This window comes from Drosophila obscura, unplaced genomic scaffold, assembly GCF_018151105.1.
Source record: "Drosophila obscura isolate BZ-5 IFL unplaced genomic scaffold, ASM1815110v1 contig_186, whole genome shotgun sequence".
Classification (NCBI taxonomy): Eukaryota; Metazoa; Arthropoda; class Insecta; order Diptera; family Drosophilidae; genus Drosophila; species Drosophila obscura.
In genome coordinates, this window is record NW_024542774.1 from 547,478 (window position 1) to 564,756 (window position 17,279).

Consider the following 17,279-nt stretch of genomic DNA (forward strand, 5'->3'; position numbering starts at 1 on the left):
TCACCCACAGCCACAGCCACACCCACCACGCCCACACCCACAGCATGTAAGGTTGGGGGCCACACACATACCCATAATCATTATGAAAATTAAAAGTCGTGAAGGCGGCGACTAAACGCCGTGTGATGGTGGCCGTCCGTCCGTATCCTTCAGCCATGCTGACATTTGCATTTTTCCATATTTTCCGTGGCAGCCTGGCTCTGTTTTCCAATTTGCCGTTTTGCCGTTTTACCGCTTGCCGACTGCCCGGCAGCGGCTAAATGACAAGGCAGAAAAACACGGCTATACCCATGCCACAGTGCCACAGTGGCACAGTGGCACAGCGACGGTCGAGCCTCAGAGCAGATAAGGGCAAAACATCGACAGTCGACCGCTTTGTTGGAGTATAAAATTATTATTTAAGCACCGTCATCAAGCCGAAAGTCAACGTCCATTTTCCCCTGCCCCTCCTTCACGGTCGCTCTGTCTCCCTGTCAGAGCCTACCCTCATCGTGCCACAGCATTCACATGTGTGGCATGGCCGAGCAGTTGACAGCCTGACAGCAGCATTGCCCCACCTTCACGTGGCAACCGGTTCATCCTCATCCGCACTTATCCGCACGCAGATGCTGGAGAGGATAAACCCATAAACCCATCCCCCCGAAAAACCCATTTACACATTTCGTATTCTGTATTCCATATTAGAGTATTTTATGCCAGCTAATAGAAGGCACCCCTCCGCTACTTTACCCCCCCATCAGCACACCCTTATACAAATCGTATTTCTTTTGTTTTTCCGTGTTCAGTGCCGAAATTAGCATCTGGAACAATGCCATTAAATCCAGCCGATTAAATTCTATTTTTCACACTCTGAGAAACTGAGTAAAAAATGGAAAATATTCGTAGTGGGTAGACAGACATCTTTGGGATATATCCTTACTCCTACCCAAACGGATGGAATTATTTCTATTAGTTTTATGTTTTATTGTTTTTTTTTTCTCCTTCACTTTCACTTCTATGTTCTATCCTCTGGCCTTAGGATCATTTCTACATTTGTTTTCTTTTATTCATTTATTCCCAAAGGTAGAAAGTGTATTCCAGCAACGCTTAGTCTCGGATTGGATCGCTGTCTGTCTGTCTTGTTTGAAACCTTAAACCTGATGTCCACGTGGGTAGGGGTCCTGGAACTACAACTACTACTAACCTGGCTTGTATTCCACATTGCCGCGATACCAGACAATTTGAGCCGCCGGCTTTGCATTGGCCACAATGCACTTGAGCTGCAGGTCCTGATTCTCACGCACCTCCACCTTGGAATTGTGGCTGTAACCTTTGATCTCGATCGAGGCAGGCGGAGCTGTAAGCAGAGAACCGATTAGATGTTGCAACAAACGCTTGTACCGTAGTATATAGTAAGAGTATGAGGTATATATGTATGTATGTAGGTATATAATGTATATTTAGTGCAGCCAAAACAAAGGATTAACAGAGCTTTGCTCATTATGGTCACAATGGCATTACAGACGTCGTTCTTGCAGCGTGAGTGGCAAGTGGGGCATGGGTATGGGTGTGGCAGTACAAAATGTATTGTCTGTGTGTGTGTGTGTGTGTGTGTGTGTGGGAGAACAGAGACGACATTGTTGTTGAAGGCTCAGGTTGAATGGCCCGTGTGGCACCCGTGACTGGAACATGTCCTGGAGAACGTACACATAGAGGCAGCCGAATCTCCCTCTGCTCTGCTCTGCCCTCCTGTGTGCCCCTCGTTAATGTGTTCAAATATGAGTTTCAATATTTGCACACCCGTAGAGGAGTCCCCCGAATGGCAGCCAGAGCCAGTCTGAGTCTCTGCGTCCGAGCCTGAGCCGGAGCCTTGGCAAACTGTTGAAATATACACGACGAGGCAACGAAACAATGCACCCCCCCCCACCGCCGCTGGGTGGGTGGGTTGCACGCGTATGAATGCAGAAACAAACAAACGAATGAACGGGGGGGAGGGATGGAGTGGACTGGAATGGGATGGGAAAACACAAACACGGAGCAACGTGGATAAAGTTAAGTGCACGTGTGCATTATTTTAATGCCACCTGAAGGAGTTTTGGGTACCCCGAAGCAGAAGCAGAAGCAGAACCTGGCCATTGCCATTGCATTTCCTTTTGCAGCAGCAGCACTAAGCAGGTGCCTATGCCACGCCCCCAACCAACATCCCTTACACTCGCAAAAAAAAAAAAAAAAAAAATTGAGATTCCAGCATCAACTTTTGGTGCAGATTTGTGTGCTAAATACAAGCAGCAGCAGAAGCAGCAGCAGCAGCAGTGTAATTTTGCACAGTGTAGGGCAAGGAAAGCCAAGCTGCCGCCTGCCGCCTGCTGCCTCAAGTGAAGAAACCGTTGCATAGAGAGAAGTTCTGCATTTGACATGCAACATATGTTGCCGTCTGTTGCCTCCGCGAACTCCGCTCCATCCAGAACTTGCGTTGCATGCCAGATGAATGCTTAATGTCGCACAAGGAGCTCCTTGCCAGCGGTACTGTACCTTCTGTGTACTCCCTGGCTGTTCAAGGGGGGGCGGGGGGACTAAGATAGGGCGTAGGGCTGGTGTCTGGGGCTGTTACTGTTGCCATGCTTAGAGGTAATTGCTTATGTTTGAGCCGCAATATGAAATCAACACCGCAACGCGAACAACAAGTTTAGTCCTTTGATTTGGTTTTGGGATCGCCGTAGGGATCCTTAAATTATTATGCACAAATCAAATAAATAAATGAAATTCAGCAATCAAGGGACACGACACACACACACACACATAAACAAAGGAATATTCTTCATGGCTGGGCTGAGAGCAGCAAAAAAATTCCGCTCTCATAAGCATAATTTGTGTTGGCTCTCCATGATTTTTGGTGTCCTTTTCAGAGGACTTTTGCTTTTGCTGATTACATAAACAAACTCACACACAAACACACACACACACATTTATGCCGCCTAGATACGATATATTCCTTAAGGACACCCAATAGGTGGACATATACATATTTAATAAGCTTTACATAGTTTTCGTTCAGGGGGCGACCATCTGCTGCCGCTCCACAGCAACTTTTCGGGAGTTTTGTTTATGAACGAAATGTGTGTGTGTGTGTGGTGGCTGGCGGCAGGGGGAAATTGATTGATTTGATTAAAGTGAAAGCTTGCGAAGAAGTTCTGCAATCTGAGAAAAATTGCACTTTAATTTAAAGTGTTTCTCACATTATTTTCTTGCATGCATATGCAGGACATATGCATCCCTCTGTGGGTCTGCTTACATTTCCCATTATCTCTGGCACTTTCTTGGCAGTAGTATCTACTTCATTCCTTTCTCATCCATGCTCTTGTTGTTCGCTGGGAAAAGCACTCTGCCTGAGGAATATGCCAATGGCAAGATGAGACCACACTGGCAGGTACTCAGGCATCCTGGCATCCTGGCAGCATGGCAGTCAGGCATCAGTCCCTGACTAAAGGCTTTGTGTCACCGAAATTGGTGTCGTCCTGCCAGGCTGCAGGACCGCCCGTGGGTTACGTGCATTGGAAATTCATAATATTTGGCACATCGCAGCAACGGTAGAAAAATGCGGCATAGTGTGGCGGTTGGATGTGGCACAACGTTGTGTGTTGCATGGTTAAAAAGCGAAATGTATGCACAATATACACACACACACACACACACATATGATATTTCCTGGCAAATGCAACTCGATTTATGCCAGTATCCTGCAATCCAGAGGTGGCACTGCAAGGCACATACATACATACGTGTGTGTCTGTGTACATTTTTGATTGGTATGCAAATTGTATTTGATTATTGACATATGCACAGGTAGGGGTGCGCTGCAGTGGTGTGGGTTGGGCTGGGTTTGCGTTGTTTTGTGTTGGTCAAGTGTTGCACAGGACTGATAAGAATTTTGCCAAAGGTGGAATGCCTTATTTTACAAGGACAATTGAATGTATCATAGAGAATGGCTGCCCCTATCTCTACCACCCCGCTGCAGGCCCATCAACAATAGAGGAGTTTTGCCTGCGACATGGGGTGTCCAGTAATTTTCAGAAATAAATTGTATGCTGCACAATAAGCAGCTTCCAAGGCTTTAATATCAGCTTCTGCTTTAAGGCAGAACCTGGTGCAGGTCTTTGATCGCTGAGCAAGTCTATTGGAATCCTTTTTCAGCTCAAAAAAGTTGATTGCATTTTGTTGGCCAAGTGCCGCGTCCTACACATGGAGCCATAGAGCCAGCCAGGAGTGTCCATGACACTAGAAACCCTTCTTTCCCTACCCTTTCTGTTTGTATTGGCTCTCCTTTTGTGCCCTCGCATATTGGTGGCAGTTGCTTTGAGTTGTACCTTTGGCTGGGCATCAAATAATTTATGCAACAATGAATGCAATAACGCTCCTACGATTCCTGCCACTGAAGGGCTACACAAAGTGCAATTTGCCATGAACACTGAGCACTGAACACTGAACTCTTTTTCGACTCTACCCCACTAGGGCGGGGCGTGGCGCTGCGAGGTGGGGTGGTGTGACACCCCACTAATAGTACGCCTCATAAAAGTTTTATGCGCTGAAATACTTTCGTTGCCCTCTTCCCTGCGTGTCCTGCCACCAACCACTTTTAACCCGGTCCAGTCCAGCGCCCGAAGAAAAGCCAGAGTTGGTCATTTTTTTGTTTTTGTTCTTTTGACGTCCACTTTTGAAGTCAGCAGCTGGTGGGCGGTGGGCGGCGGGGTAGGGGCGGTAAGCCAATGTTGCTTGAGCCATCGCGGAGCTCAGTCACACCCAAAGTGCGGCCCCCAAGGCGTTTTGGGGGTCCATGGACATGGACGGGCTTTAAGGTCAGCTTCACATAACAAATGCTGGGTGATATTTCTTTTGGGAAAGCCGAGAGATGAAAACTTTCCTCATTTGCACTTCAATTACAAGACAAGGGGGCCACACAGAGAGAGAGAGAGAGAGGTAGAGAGTGAGGAAGAGACAGAGAGGGCGAGAGAGAGTGTGTGTGAAAAATGTGCAGACATTTGAGAATCAATGAAGTGCGTCTATTGGCCAAAAATCCGGCATTCAGTTGAGCTAACTCCACCCGCACACCCACACTCCCACTCCGAATGGGTCTTAAATTTGTGCAGCTTTGTATTCAAATATATATATCAAATTTCAAAGAGGTGTAAAGCGTGGAGTGAGGGGTGTGGGGTGGCCTCTAAATGTGGTGCAAGCATATCCATTCTTTGCCAGAATTTCGCATTGCCATTGTGTCTGCCGCTGCTGCTAAAAAGTTTCAACTCTTCCCTGGACCACAGGACTACTCGCTAGTGGACCTGGACCTGGACCTGGACCTGCACATGGACCATAGAGAGAGGAGGAGCCTTGCGGCATATGTGCTTTTGGCTCTATTATTTCCATTTTTTTTTTTTTCTTTGTTCTTTTTGGAATTTTTATTTGCAAATTAATGGCATGCGAAAATGTTCTGTAAATTTCCATAAATTTGCAGGTGGACTTTTGTGTGCAAAAGTTCTTTACTTTGCCAAACTTATAATCTAATTGCGGCCTCACCACGTACATATATTATATACCTTATATACATATGTACATATGTATGTGTGTATCTAAGCATACCACACCGTGCGCTAGAGTATGTGTGTGGGTAGAATAATGTTGAAACTTTTACATAAGCCCGGGAGGGTCCCAGGTTACATCCAAATTGGCTCCCACAGAAGCTTTTGGGTACTTGGTCTACAAATTAAATTTGGACAAGGAAAAAAGTTGAGTGAATTTCAATATTTATACAGCATCTGGTCAAAGTTATAATCAAAAAAAAAGAATTGACCAATTATGAGAAGCGAATATGGGTAATACATACATAAGGGAATGAACTTCTAATACAAAATAACGAATTGGGTATAAGCAGTCGAGGCACTCGACTCTTTGAGTCTCTTGTAATAAGGTGCCGGACATGAAAGCTTAACTACAAAGCCACCTTGGCAGAGATAGAACACCATATTACATCATTATTTATATTATTTATATTTATATATTATTTGTCATTGGGGTTAATTGGGGTACATTTTTATCCGAAAACTAAATCATGAAATTTTGGAAAAGTTTGGCCTTTTGGTTTCCGAAATATTAAACACATTTTTCCATTCATATGTTTGCCTCTCCTGCGGATGGGATATTTACAATGAATAGAATATATCCATACATAATTCACATACACAATACCCTCAGAAATGCATAGCGGTGGAAAACTGTGGAACACAATGGAATGAAAAATACTTGCGGTTAGTTTATGTCGAAGGAAATTTACTTGGATTCCCCTCCTACCACTCAATTGGTGCAGAACATCACCTTTGGGGATAAATCAATTTAATGTAATTCGAACTTAATTGAATTATTACGCATTTGTCCACATTTCCCTTTGGCTAATTGCTGCAATAATGTAGCACGTGCCTCCCTGCCACATATGTACATTTTCGCCCACTTTGTAGCACCGCATACCGTCGACTGGCGGACAGACACATGTCATCTTGACTGTGTACCAGGACCAGGATCGGGGGCCAGACCCATACCCAGACAAGCATTCCCTACCATTACAAAGCACAGGCGAATGGCAAAGGGACGCTTGATGGTGGGTGGGCATGCCGGCGGGACTCGCACAAGTATCCACAATTATGACAAACATTCCGTGCGAGGAGGAGGCGACCTTTTGCCGCACCAACACCAGCAGCACAATTACTAACAAGCCAAGACACATGCCCCAACCACAGCACCACCCAAAGTCTCCATCCGTATACCATATACCCTGGCAGAGGGCACTTTACTTCGGCATATATCGACATATATTATGACAATGTGGAGGAAAATTTCTTGACATTCCGATTTGAGGTCAAATCTTCTGCTGGCAAGCAGATTGACACAAGCTTATTACAATTTCCAAAAGAAGGGTGTACGCATCTCGGTGTAATTTAAATACATACATTTATGTAACTTTTTTCTTGATTTCTTTTATTCTCCGCCAGGGCTTCTTGTGCTTCAAATTACACACAATCACACATACACATTGTCACAGCTCATGGCGCGTAATTAACTAAACAAACGTCATTAGACATGCGCATGTATGTGTGTGTGAGTGGGTGGGGTGGGGTGGGGTGGGAGTGGATGGGTGTGCTAGCGAGCCTTGGGGGCGTAGGGCTCGTAGTACATGTGTGTCGTGGTAGCCAAGAAGTGCAGACATTGAGACCAGACCAGACCATGGAGCAGCATCTCACCTCCCCTCTTCTTCTCTGGCGTGTCTGTCAAAGAATTTCTTTAGAATGGCAAGGAGAAACGGAATAAGACAAACGAGGCGCACCAAATGAGTATCGCTGTCATCAAATGTTGAGAAATTTCTTGAGTGATTACAACAACAGCAGCAATTACAACAACAATAAGGAAAGTACGCACATACATGTGTACGTATGTCTTTATGTATGTATGTACATTCAAAGTGATTACTCGACGGGCGGACACAGCAGCATCAGGCCCAAAAACAAAAAGGAACAAGGAGAGAGAGAACACCAAACGGAAAAAAATTCATTTCAATTCAGTTGTGCGCTTGCATGCAAGATATATTTTAAAGGAAGGTAAGGTAGTTCTCTGTTTCTTCAACAGCATTCCAGACTTTGCATGAATTGAATTTGCATGTGTCAGTGAACTGCCTTACCTTCTATTTGCGCTATACCTTGCCTGCAGCCAGAGAGTAACTGTAACTCTCTTTAGCTTTAGCTCTCTAGCCCTCTCGCTCACCTCACCCGCAGTGTTCACAGCACAGTTTCTGTCGTTGCTCTTCTCCTTGATTCGTTAGCTCCTTGGAGCAATAAACTGCGCTAAATTCCTCTCCTCTCCTCACCTGATGTTGTTGTTGCTGTTGTTGCTTTCGCAAATTGCTGACAATAAATGCTCTGGCATCGCAGCCAGCAACAGCGCAACAGCGACAAATGCTGAAGTGGGAAAGGTAAAAATGTGCTGGTAGATGTGCAAGCGGGAAAGGTAGTAGAGGGAGCTTCGCATTTAAATTTCACAAGCGACAATTCTCTCTAGGTGCAAGGAGCAGGAAAAAGCACGACGCGTGTTTGGGTGTGTGTGTGTGTGTGTGTGGGACAGTGTGTGACTCGTTGGCGTGTGGCGCCCCTGGTGACAAATTCATTTGTATTTATTACTTAAATTAATTGCAGATCCAGAAAACAGTGCAATGGAAAATGTGCGAGTGCGAGTGCGAGCGCGAGTGTGAGCGGCAAGGAGTGACCCAGAAAAAAAAAGTTTCGAACTCTGTTGCTAAGAGAAATTAATGGAAATTAATTGCATCGCATCGTAAATTGCTGACGTAAAAACAACAGCTGGAATTCTTGAATCAGGTGAGAATTCTTAATCATTTTATAATCAAAGTGCTAACAGTTCATAGCGTTATATATTACATATACACATATGTATACATACATATGTACTCCACTTAATTAAATAAATTAAATTAAATAGATTAAATTAAAAATAAGAAAAGGGATTGAAGGATTTATCACTATGATATTTCGTGCTGCCAAAGAATTTTATTTTACTGTGCACTTTTCTACTTAGAAATCAAATATCGTACTTACATATGACAGTCAGTTTGGCATTTGCTCGGATCGCAGAGTTGAGGCGGGCCGGTCCCACCTGGCACTGGTATTCCGCATCATCGCTGGTGGAGGCATTCGAGATGCGCAGATTGTAGACGCCCTGCTTCCGGTCGCCGAGCACTGAGTAGCGCGGAAAGCCCGGTATAACGGCGGAGAAGCCCAGGGCGAAGCCATCCTTAGTCCATTGCACGGCACCGGCCACATTGGTCACCTCGCAGCGCATCATGGCCTCGGCGCCCTCGAGTACTTGCAGATCGTGGGGCGTGGTGCGGAACTTTTGCTGCTGGGCGTGGCAGGGGGCGAGGCCGGTCAGGGACAGGGCGATGACAGCTGAAATGTACCATAAAACACACACACACACAGAAAGAAAGAAAGAGAGATTCATTAGAGATGCAGTTAATTAATTGTCCTTGGGGTCATTTGTTTGTGTTTGGTCCGTGGTGGTCTGGTCTGGTCTGCTATTCCGGATTCCGGACTCCGTACTGTTCCGTACTGTCTGTCGGTTGCTCCATTAAAAACGTGACTTTCTATCACGGAGCGTCGTCGTCTGATGAATTATGAAATATGTGTTTACTCAAAGAACGGGACCCCACGCCAGTCAGCCAATGCAGCCTCCTCTCAAAGCGTATCCTGACCGCAATAAAACGGGAAATTCTTCTGTCCTCAGACAGAACCACTAAGCCCACATAGCCATATAGCCCATAGCCCCCCCCGCATACCCCCGCACATACCCTCATCCAAAATCCCGGGGCTGCAGCCCAAGACCCAGCCTCAGTCTCAGCACCAGCCGAACTTTGACCATTTTCCCGCAATGGTGAAGTTTTTCTGCCCCTCTCTCGTCCCATAGGCAGGGGTTTGGGGTCCGTTTTTTTTAATGAAAAACAAACACAAAAAGCGTTTGCCGTTCCACAAAAGCCAATTGTGGGTGTGGTCCGTGTCCGGGTCTGCGTCCGAGTCCGTGTCCGTTGTCTGTTTGCCAAGACACATTGCAGTCTGCAGTTTTGGAGTTCATTTCTTTTGGCCGCCGCCGAAACTATTAAATTGTACGAGCGCGGGGCAGGATAGTTGCTTTGGTTGCACCGAGGTGGCAGGGACAGGGGGAGGTAGAGGGGCAGGGACCGGATTGTGGTTCTAGTCGCGCATCTAGAATCAACAAAAGCATTTAACGCCGAGCCTGACGCTGCAGTGGCAGTTGTTTTTAGTGTCCTGTGCAAAAGCCCCACTACGCCCCATTACGCCCCACCACACACCATTGTCAGCACCCACTACGGCCGCCTGCCGCCTGCCTCCTGTCCGCTTGTCCCTACTGGGATGCCGTTTTCCATTCTTTGGAACGAGCATTTCATTCGCGTTTTCATAAATTTACCAGCAGAGACCATAGTTTTCTCTCTCTTTCTCTCTGTGGCTGTGACTCTTGCCATCTCTTTCTCTGTTTATTTATAAGCTACAAAATGCAGTATTAAATCTGGCTAACACCCTGGCAGCCCCATCCGCCATCTGGCAACCCTCTCGGGGGGTAAAAGAAAAAACAAAAACACTAAACTCTGGCAATGATTAATATGGCCCACAATTTGCATACGCATCATGTCTGAATGGTTTGTGAGTGAAAATAGAGTAAAGGGATAGAAAGAGAGAGAGAGAGAGAGAGAGAGAGAGAGAGAGAGAGAGAGAGAGAGGGGAATATGCGTGGGCGGGACAGTGATGAGTTACCCACTGGAGAGTGTGGAGAATGGAGAGCTCAGGGGAGGACATAAATGAATTTTAAATAAGAAAAATCTCTCCCTGCCCACAGTTTGGCTGGGCTTGGAGCTCTCTCAGTCGTTGCCAAACTCTTTACGATTTCATTATTTTCCCTTTCTTTTTTTTTTGCCACCCCTCCCCTACCCCACACACACACACACACTATATAATTTGTTTGGCAAAAGAATGTGGCAAGAACAAGCTCGGGAAATCAACAACAACAAACAACAACAACAACATCAATTCGCCCTCCAAATTCGCTCTCAAGGCACCCTCCCCCCACACGTCTATTCGGCCACGATAGATGTTGTCGAACCAGCCAGCAGCATTACGGGCAATTTATATAAATTTTCTCCGAATGGCAGTTGCAAAGGGGATGGAAGGAGGTGGGTCGGAGGGGAGGTATGTCAAACACAGACAGAGAGCAAACTGAAGGACCTGGGAACCCTTGCCAGCAGCAACAGCAGCAGCAGCAGCAGCAGGAGCGGCAGACAAGGATCAGCATAACCTTTGGGCCTGTCGCAAATTTTTGCCTATTTCACAGACACACACACGACACACCATGAGAGTGTGTAGCAAGGGCTGGGGCAAGAGTTCATAGTTGAGTAAATTTTTACCTCATTCTTGGAGGAATACTTTACCCCAGTCCCCAAAACCCACGCCCCTTCCCCTGCCCCTGCCCCCGTGCTCCGTACATTGTTCATGGCGCCCTTGGGTCCGTGATAGCGGATTTGCCGCTACATCTTTTAGCCTTCTTATGCGTTGTCGTCGTTGTCTCTCATATTTTTCAAGCGAAATATTTTAATAAAGCAAATTCCTATTTTACGGCCTTGTACGAGTATCGCTCTAAAAAGAAAAAACACCCACCCCAGCAACCCCCAGCCACCATCACAGCAAACATTAGGTTGAAATTAAAGCGTGAAGCGCCTCCAAACTCTATGCCATGCCATGCCATGCCACACCACACATCGTTCCATACGTCATACGCAGTGTTGTCCCCCGGAAATAGTCGAAATGGAAATTCACACGCAACAAGCAGAAGAAAGTGTAGGGGGGAAGGAGGAAGAGTAGCAGCAGCAGAAGTGGCCGCCAGAAGAAGGCTTCAGACAGCCGAAAGTGCGAAAAGGATTTAAATGCTTTAGGCGACGCCTTTTGACCCAGCCTTCCCTCCACCCCGGACACCGCCCAGCTGCTGCCTCTTTCTCCGGGGTAACGTCAAGTGCCATTGTCGAATTTCTCTGCCACTTGAGGGGCTGGTGTGTGTGTGTGTGTGGGGCGGCAGGACGTGCGTGGTTTTTAGTGTCGCGTTCTCTTGATTGTTTTCCAGGCTGGGGTTAAAACAACAGCACATGGGAGCAAAAGGAGGCCTGAGAGCCATAGCGAATGGTGCCACCGCACGCATGGATGCAGACAAATCCCGGCCAGGGCAGAGTTCCATCCCGCCTCCCCCTAAAAAAAGGGTTCGCTGGGTCTTGGGTCTTGTTTTACGAGCAGGAGGACTATCAGTGTTATTGTTATGACTGAAATTTGATGGCCCCAACCACTCTCAGACACAGTCCACGCTCCAGTTCCAGTCCCCTCTCCAGCCCCAGCCCCAGCCCCAGTTCGAGTCAAGAGTGATGTGTAGACGGACGTACACCACAAGGTACGCCCATCTATCTGGCCCCCTTGATAAGATTCGTTCCAGGCAGTTATCTGGCATGGGGGCCTGAGCTGATTAAGCCGCCCGGGATCGGATTAATCAGAGTGACACCTGAGTAGCCTTGCCCCGGATCCAGTTGCCACACACGCACACGAGCGCGCGCGCTCTGGGATCTGCTGCTGCTGTGACATTTTCACACATTTAGCACTTGAGTTTTATTTGTTTTTGCGTTTGCTTTTGCTTTTGCTTTTGGCTTTAAATGCTCTCACGTTTTCCGGATTTTGGTGTATGACGATATGACAACCCTAACCCTAGAGGGTTGCCAAGCATCGTTTTGGTGCTTAGCGAATATGCCCCGCGCCCCCCAACCAGACGCGTATTAATTTGACGATTATGATTTTACCAGAGCAGGAGATAGAGAGAGAAAAAATGGACATGGACTTTATTCTTATAGATAATCCCCTCACCCCACATGCCAACTTCTTTTTTTTTTTTTTGCCTGCGCTGTGGGCGTGGCCACACGTAGATTGCCAAGAAGAAGCAACAACAAAAAAAAAAAAAGAATTTTCGCTGCTTCAGCATATTGTCGCAGTACATCCGCTGGCCTTCTCTTACCGAGCATCACCGCCACGCCACCATCAATCGAACAAGCACGGAGCTGCGGAGTCTTTTTGGGGGCTGGTGCTTTTTTTTTTTTTTGGCTGGCTTTGGGGCTGCTTGTGGCACGCCCCCTTGTCAGCAACGTGCTTGGCATTTGCATGGAAAGCAGATGATGTTACCAAGACACAGCGCAGCATTTGTTCAAATACGATATAACAATAGTTGGAGCGACATTTCCGTTCTAATGGTGCATGCTGCTTGCTGCATGACGCATTCTACTTGCATGCCAGCCAGCAGCATTGGGGGGTGGGGGGCAGCTACGTGGAACGTGCCACTCCCTATTAGCATCATCATCGATCTGTCGAACCATTTTCCATTTCCCATTTCCCCTTTTCAACTGCTTAATTTTGAAAGGGTTTTAAATCGTTTTACATCCCCACAGTCCTTGCGCTGCTGGGTGGTCTCTGAGTGATAGCAGCGACAAGCAGTGCAGCTGCCTCGATTTGGGGTACAGCTGAAGGACTTTTATGGGTAGCTGCGGCATCGCATTACACAGGAGGACAGAGAGAGAGAGAGAGAGAGAGAGCGAAGGCTTCGAAATGATTTGTCTGTGGGCCCCTAATGGAAATCCAAGTTAGATTGCTTACAGTTCTGCTGTGGCTGCTGCCACTGCTGCAGTGGCAAGCAACAAATTGCAATTACTGGCAACACTTTGCCGCACCGCAGGCAGCAGGCAGCAGGCAGCAGAGGCTTCCCTCTCTCCCTTCATCACCGTTCACAATGCGGCAGGACGAGCAGGAGCCTGCTGGTGGCGGCTTCAGCATTATTAACATCATCAACGACGGAGCGTTTATTAAAAAGTGTGTAAAAGAAGCTAACCGGCACCTGCTGGTCGAGCGCGCGCACTGGAGCTTGCACCTGGCTGCCACTAGCAGCCTCTCGACCCTCGACCCAAGGACACCAGACAGCTCCAGCCGCAGGAGGAGCAAGTTGCAGGCCGCACTGAACAACAGTTTAGTAGTATAGTAGTAGTGGCACATAATTTGCAACTTGCGCTGCGTAGAGCGGCAGCAGTTTTATTAATAATGCAACACAGTTTTATTTATATTTTACGAGTATTATTACCTACAGTTTGGCAGTCACCTGGGTGGCGCGGGTGGTGGACTGTGTTACTGTAGGACTGCTCTTCCTAATTAAAATACGATTCCGTGTTTTGTGGTGCTGCTGAACCTGCGGCAGAGCAACTTTCTGCCACAACATTCTTTTCGCGGTTGTGACACGACTAAATCAAATGATGTTCCTGGGTAAATTATGGCATCATATTTCTCTCACATTTTGCATAGAGTATAAAATTATAATTGGGCTTTAAGGAAGACCAGTACGAGTGCAATTCGAAGAACTTTTAATTGGATGTTTTCGTAGAATTCGAGGTCAGCCGCGCAGCAAGTGGCAGGGCTAGGTGTTTTGTGAACCAAAATCCTGTTTTTTCTAGTGCCCAAGCTACTGGTTTTTCCGAAGAAAAATCCATCAATGAACAGACAACTTTGATTTCCTCTAAATCCTCTTAAAAACTCCAGAAAATTCATGGAAAATGTGTGTGGCCGAAACTGAAAAACATTTTTGATAATCGCAGCATTGCAATCCTTTAAACGCGCCCCTTGCATCCCTCTGCATATTGATTACACTTTTATTTTTTAACTGCCAAATTGTTGGAACTACTGTGGGGAGTAACTGGGAACTTTGGGGGCGCCCCTTAAAAATGCTGCGAGAACTGCTGCTGCTGCTGCAGCAACTTGTTGACGAGTTGAAGTGTGGCTGGCTGGCGGTGGCAAGTGTTTCCGCTGGTGCGGTCATCGCTGACTCGTTAGTTCAGTCGGACAGTGATGTTTGTACCTGTTGCAAAGTCCGTCGGGTCGGCGCGGGGGCATTGCTCTTGCCTCTAATTGTGGCAGGATTCTCACACAGCAGCGCCACACGCAATATCTGCCGCTGGCAGGTGCAGCAAAGTTGGTGTAGTTGCGTAGCCGCAATTAGCTGCGGCATTTGGGGGGAGATATCGCTTTTCCTCTCTTGACTTGCGGTTTCTGGTGGGAAATTTTGTGGCATTGTTTGTTTGCCTGCCCAATGACCCGACCCCCCACAACACTCACACACACACACACACATACACATACAGATTACGTTGGACGCATGTTGCAATGTAATTTAGTTAATATACAGTCCAAGTTTCCCCCTACGGTTTCCCACTACCCTGCAGTTCATTTTTTTTTTATCATCTTCCCACTGTCCCAAGAGTCTCCCTGTGCACTCTGCCGGGAAGTTTTCCATGCTCAAAGAATTTCCTACAATCGAAACTCAGTTTAGAAACTCACCTTACCTGCTTACGTACTTGCCAACACTACATGACACTGCCCAATACTGCATTTCACTATCCAATACTCATCTACACTGCTTAGCACTCACGTACTGACTTGGCCAACACTACAAAACAGTCTCCTTCTATAGATTTACCCTAACCACATTCCGCTCACTTGTCACACACCCTACCAACACTACATTACACTCTCCTACACTGTTTAAAAGTGACCATCCCTCGTGTCTGCTGCTTGGTTACCCAGGGAACGATCCACTGCTCCAATCAATTCTAAGCACCATTTGAATTAAATGACAATTCCAGAGCAGAGCAGAGCAGAGCGAAACCCCAAACCAAACAAGAAATGGCATGGGGTATGGGCTTGGAGGGGGGATTATGCTTCCCGTGGCATCGAACCTCTAAGAGATTGCCACCCAGAATGCTTGATTTATTTATAACACATGCTACGCATCGAATCAACTTATGAAATTCACAGAATCTCAAGGAAAATCAAACCATAGATGTGGATGGGTGGTACAATGTCGTGCGGGGGCGGATAAGCACAAACGACATAAAAAGCGACATCATCCAATCAATTTATGCGCCACTGTCTCCTCCATCGGCTGCAGGCTTCAAGGCCCAAGTGGGTTTAGATATTGGAAAATGGATAATTGGAAGTGGGGCAAAGGATGAGGCTGACGCTGACGCTGAGGCAGAGCCTCGGAATGGAGCGGAAGCGGAGGTGGAGTCAGGACAGGGCTTGGCAGGATTTTCTTTTACTTTGATGGCTTTTTCCTAATATTATCTTTAAAAAATCATTTCAGTAAAAATCGAAATTGAAGCGAAAATGGCACAAAAAAAAATAAAAGGGGGGAAAGGAAAGGATATTCCTGCTGTCAGAATGAACCCTTCCGAGTAGATGGAGGTAATTGGAAGGCATTCTAATGTATGTTTGTAGGTGGCTAACGCATTCATATCCCCACCCATCACGGGCCGAAAAGGGGCAACAAAATGGTTTAGGAAACCATCACCATCATCATCATCATCATCATCAGGAGGAGGATCATTATGAAATAGTGGCAGGGGGGATGGGACAGACACAGACAATTCCCTTGCCGTGTTGTTATTGTAAACGCTCTCGAAAGTTATTTGCTGTCCATTTCCAAACATTAAACCAGAGTGACTTGAATAAATTTCATATTTGAAAGCCCCCTCTTGCTCCTGCCTGCCTCCTCCCTCCTTCACACACCACACACACTACACACACACACACACACACACAGAAACCGGCCACATTCCGACCAGACCCTAAAATATCCAAGGCCAAAATAAACCTACATGGCTAATAGGACAGTATGTATGTATGTCGTACAGCCTTGAGGTGGGTTGGTCCCCTTATACTCGTACTGTCCTGTCCTGTCCTGGCCAAGAAGCCTGCTGCTGTCGGTTGGTGCTGTGGCTGTGGCTGCGGCTGTGCTGGGGTGGGGGGGTGTGGGTATAAAGACGGACATAAACCAAAAATTCCTATACGCTGATGCAGCAAATATCCGGCCACTCGAATGTTATCTCTTTGAGCACTGTACCCAGCCATTGGACACTCAAAAATCCAGCATTTGCCCATTCGACTTTCCCGCATCTGACAGGAAATTCACCCCTCCCACCCTCCGCCTCTTCAGCATATTCATACATTTTCTTGTGTGACATTTTTTTGTGTGGTTGTCTCCTAGCTAGGAAATATCTCTGAAGTCAGACTTGCAGTCCGAATATGCGACAGTTGCTTCATTATACGCACTCACACGCATGCACACAAGAAGCCAAACTATTCCCTAGAATAGAGAGAGAGACGGTGAGTGGGAGGGGTAGGGGGAGTGTGGCATAAAGAGCCAACGGGGAGGAAACCCACAAAAGTTATGACCACAGATAAACGAATGTGTGGGGGCAGTGTACAGAAAGTTGCATTCAACTTGAAACTTCAGTCTGCACGAACATCGATACTTGAAACAGAAACACACACACACACACACAAATAAAATGAAAATAAATTCTATATTTTATTGTAAGTATTCAATAAATAGCGGGGGAAGTTTTCAGCCCACCCCTTCTTGTGGCAACAGTCCAGAGGGATGTCCCTACTGATTCAGTACTTGCAGAATTTCATGTAACCAAAAGACTTTTGAACACTCCACAATAGTGTTTTTGTTTACCTTTAAATGTTACGATAATCAATTTAATTATGGATACTCGAGTTTCAATGGATTCTCGATAGAAAATGTTGAAATTTCTTTGGTGCACAGAGTTG

The 17,279-nt window shown here is 46.6% G+C and overlaps 1 protein-coding gene across 1 annotated transcript in view; it reads right to left on the bottom strand.

The window, feature by feature from the left end:
• LOC111080568 (nephrin) overlaps nt 1–17,279 on the bottom strand; it is a 62,903-nt gene that overhangs the window by 37,430 nt on the left and 8,194 nt on the right. Inside the window, 2 exon segments of the mRNA XM_041593280.1 lie at nt 1,184–1,336; nt 8,625–8,975. Of these exon segments, the coding sequence (XP_041449214.1) occupies nt 1,184–1,336; nt 8,625–8,975 (504 nt within the window).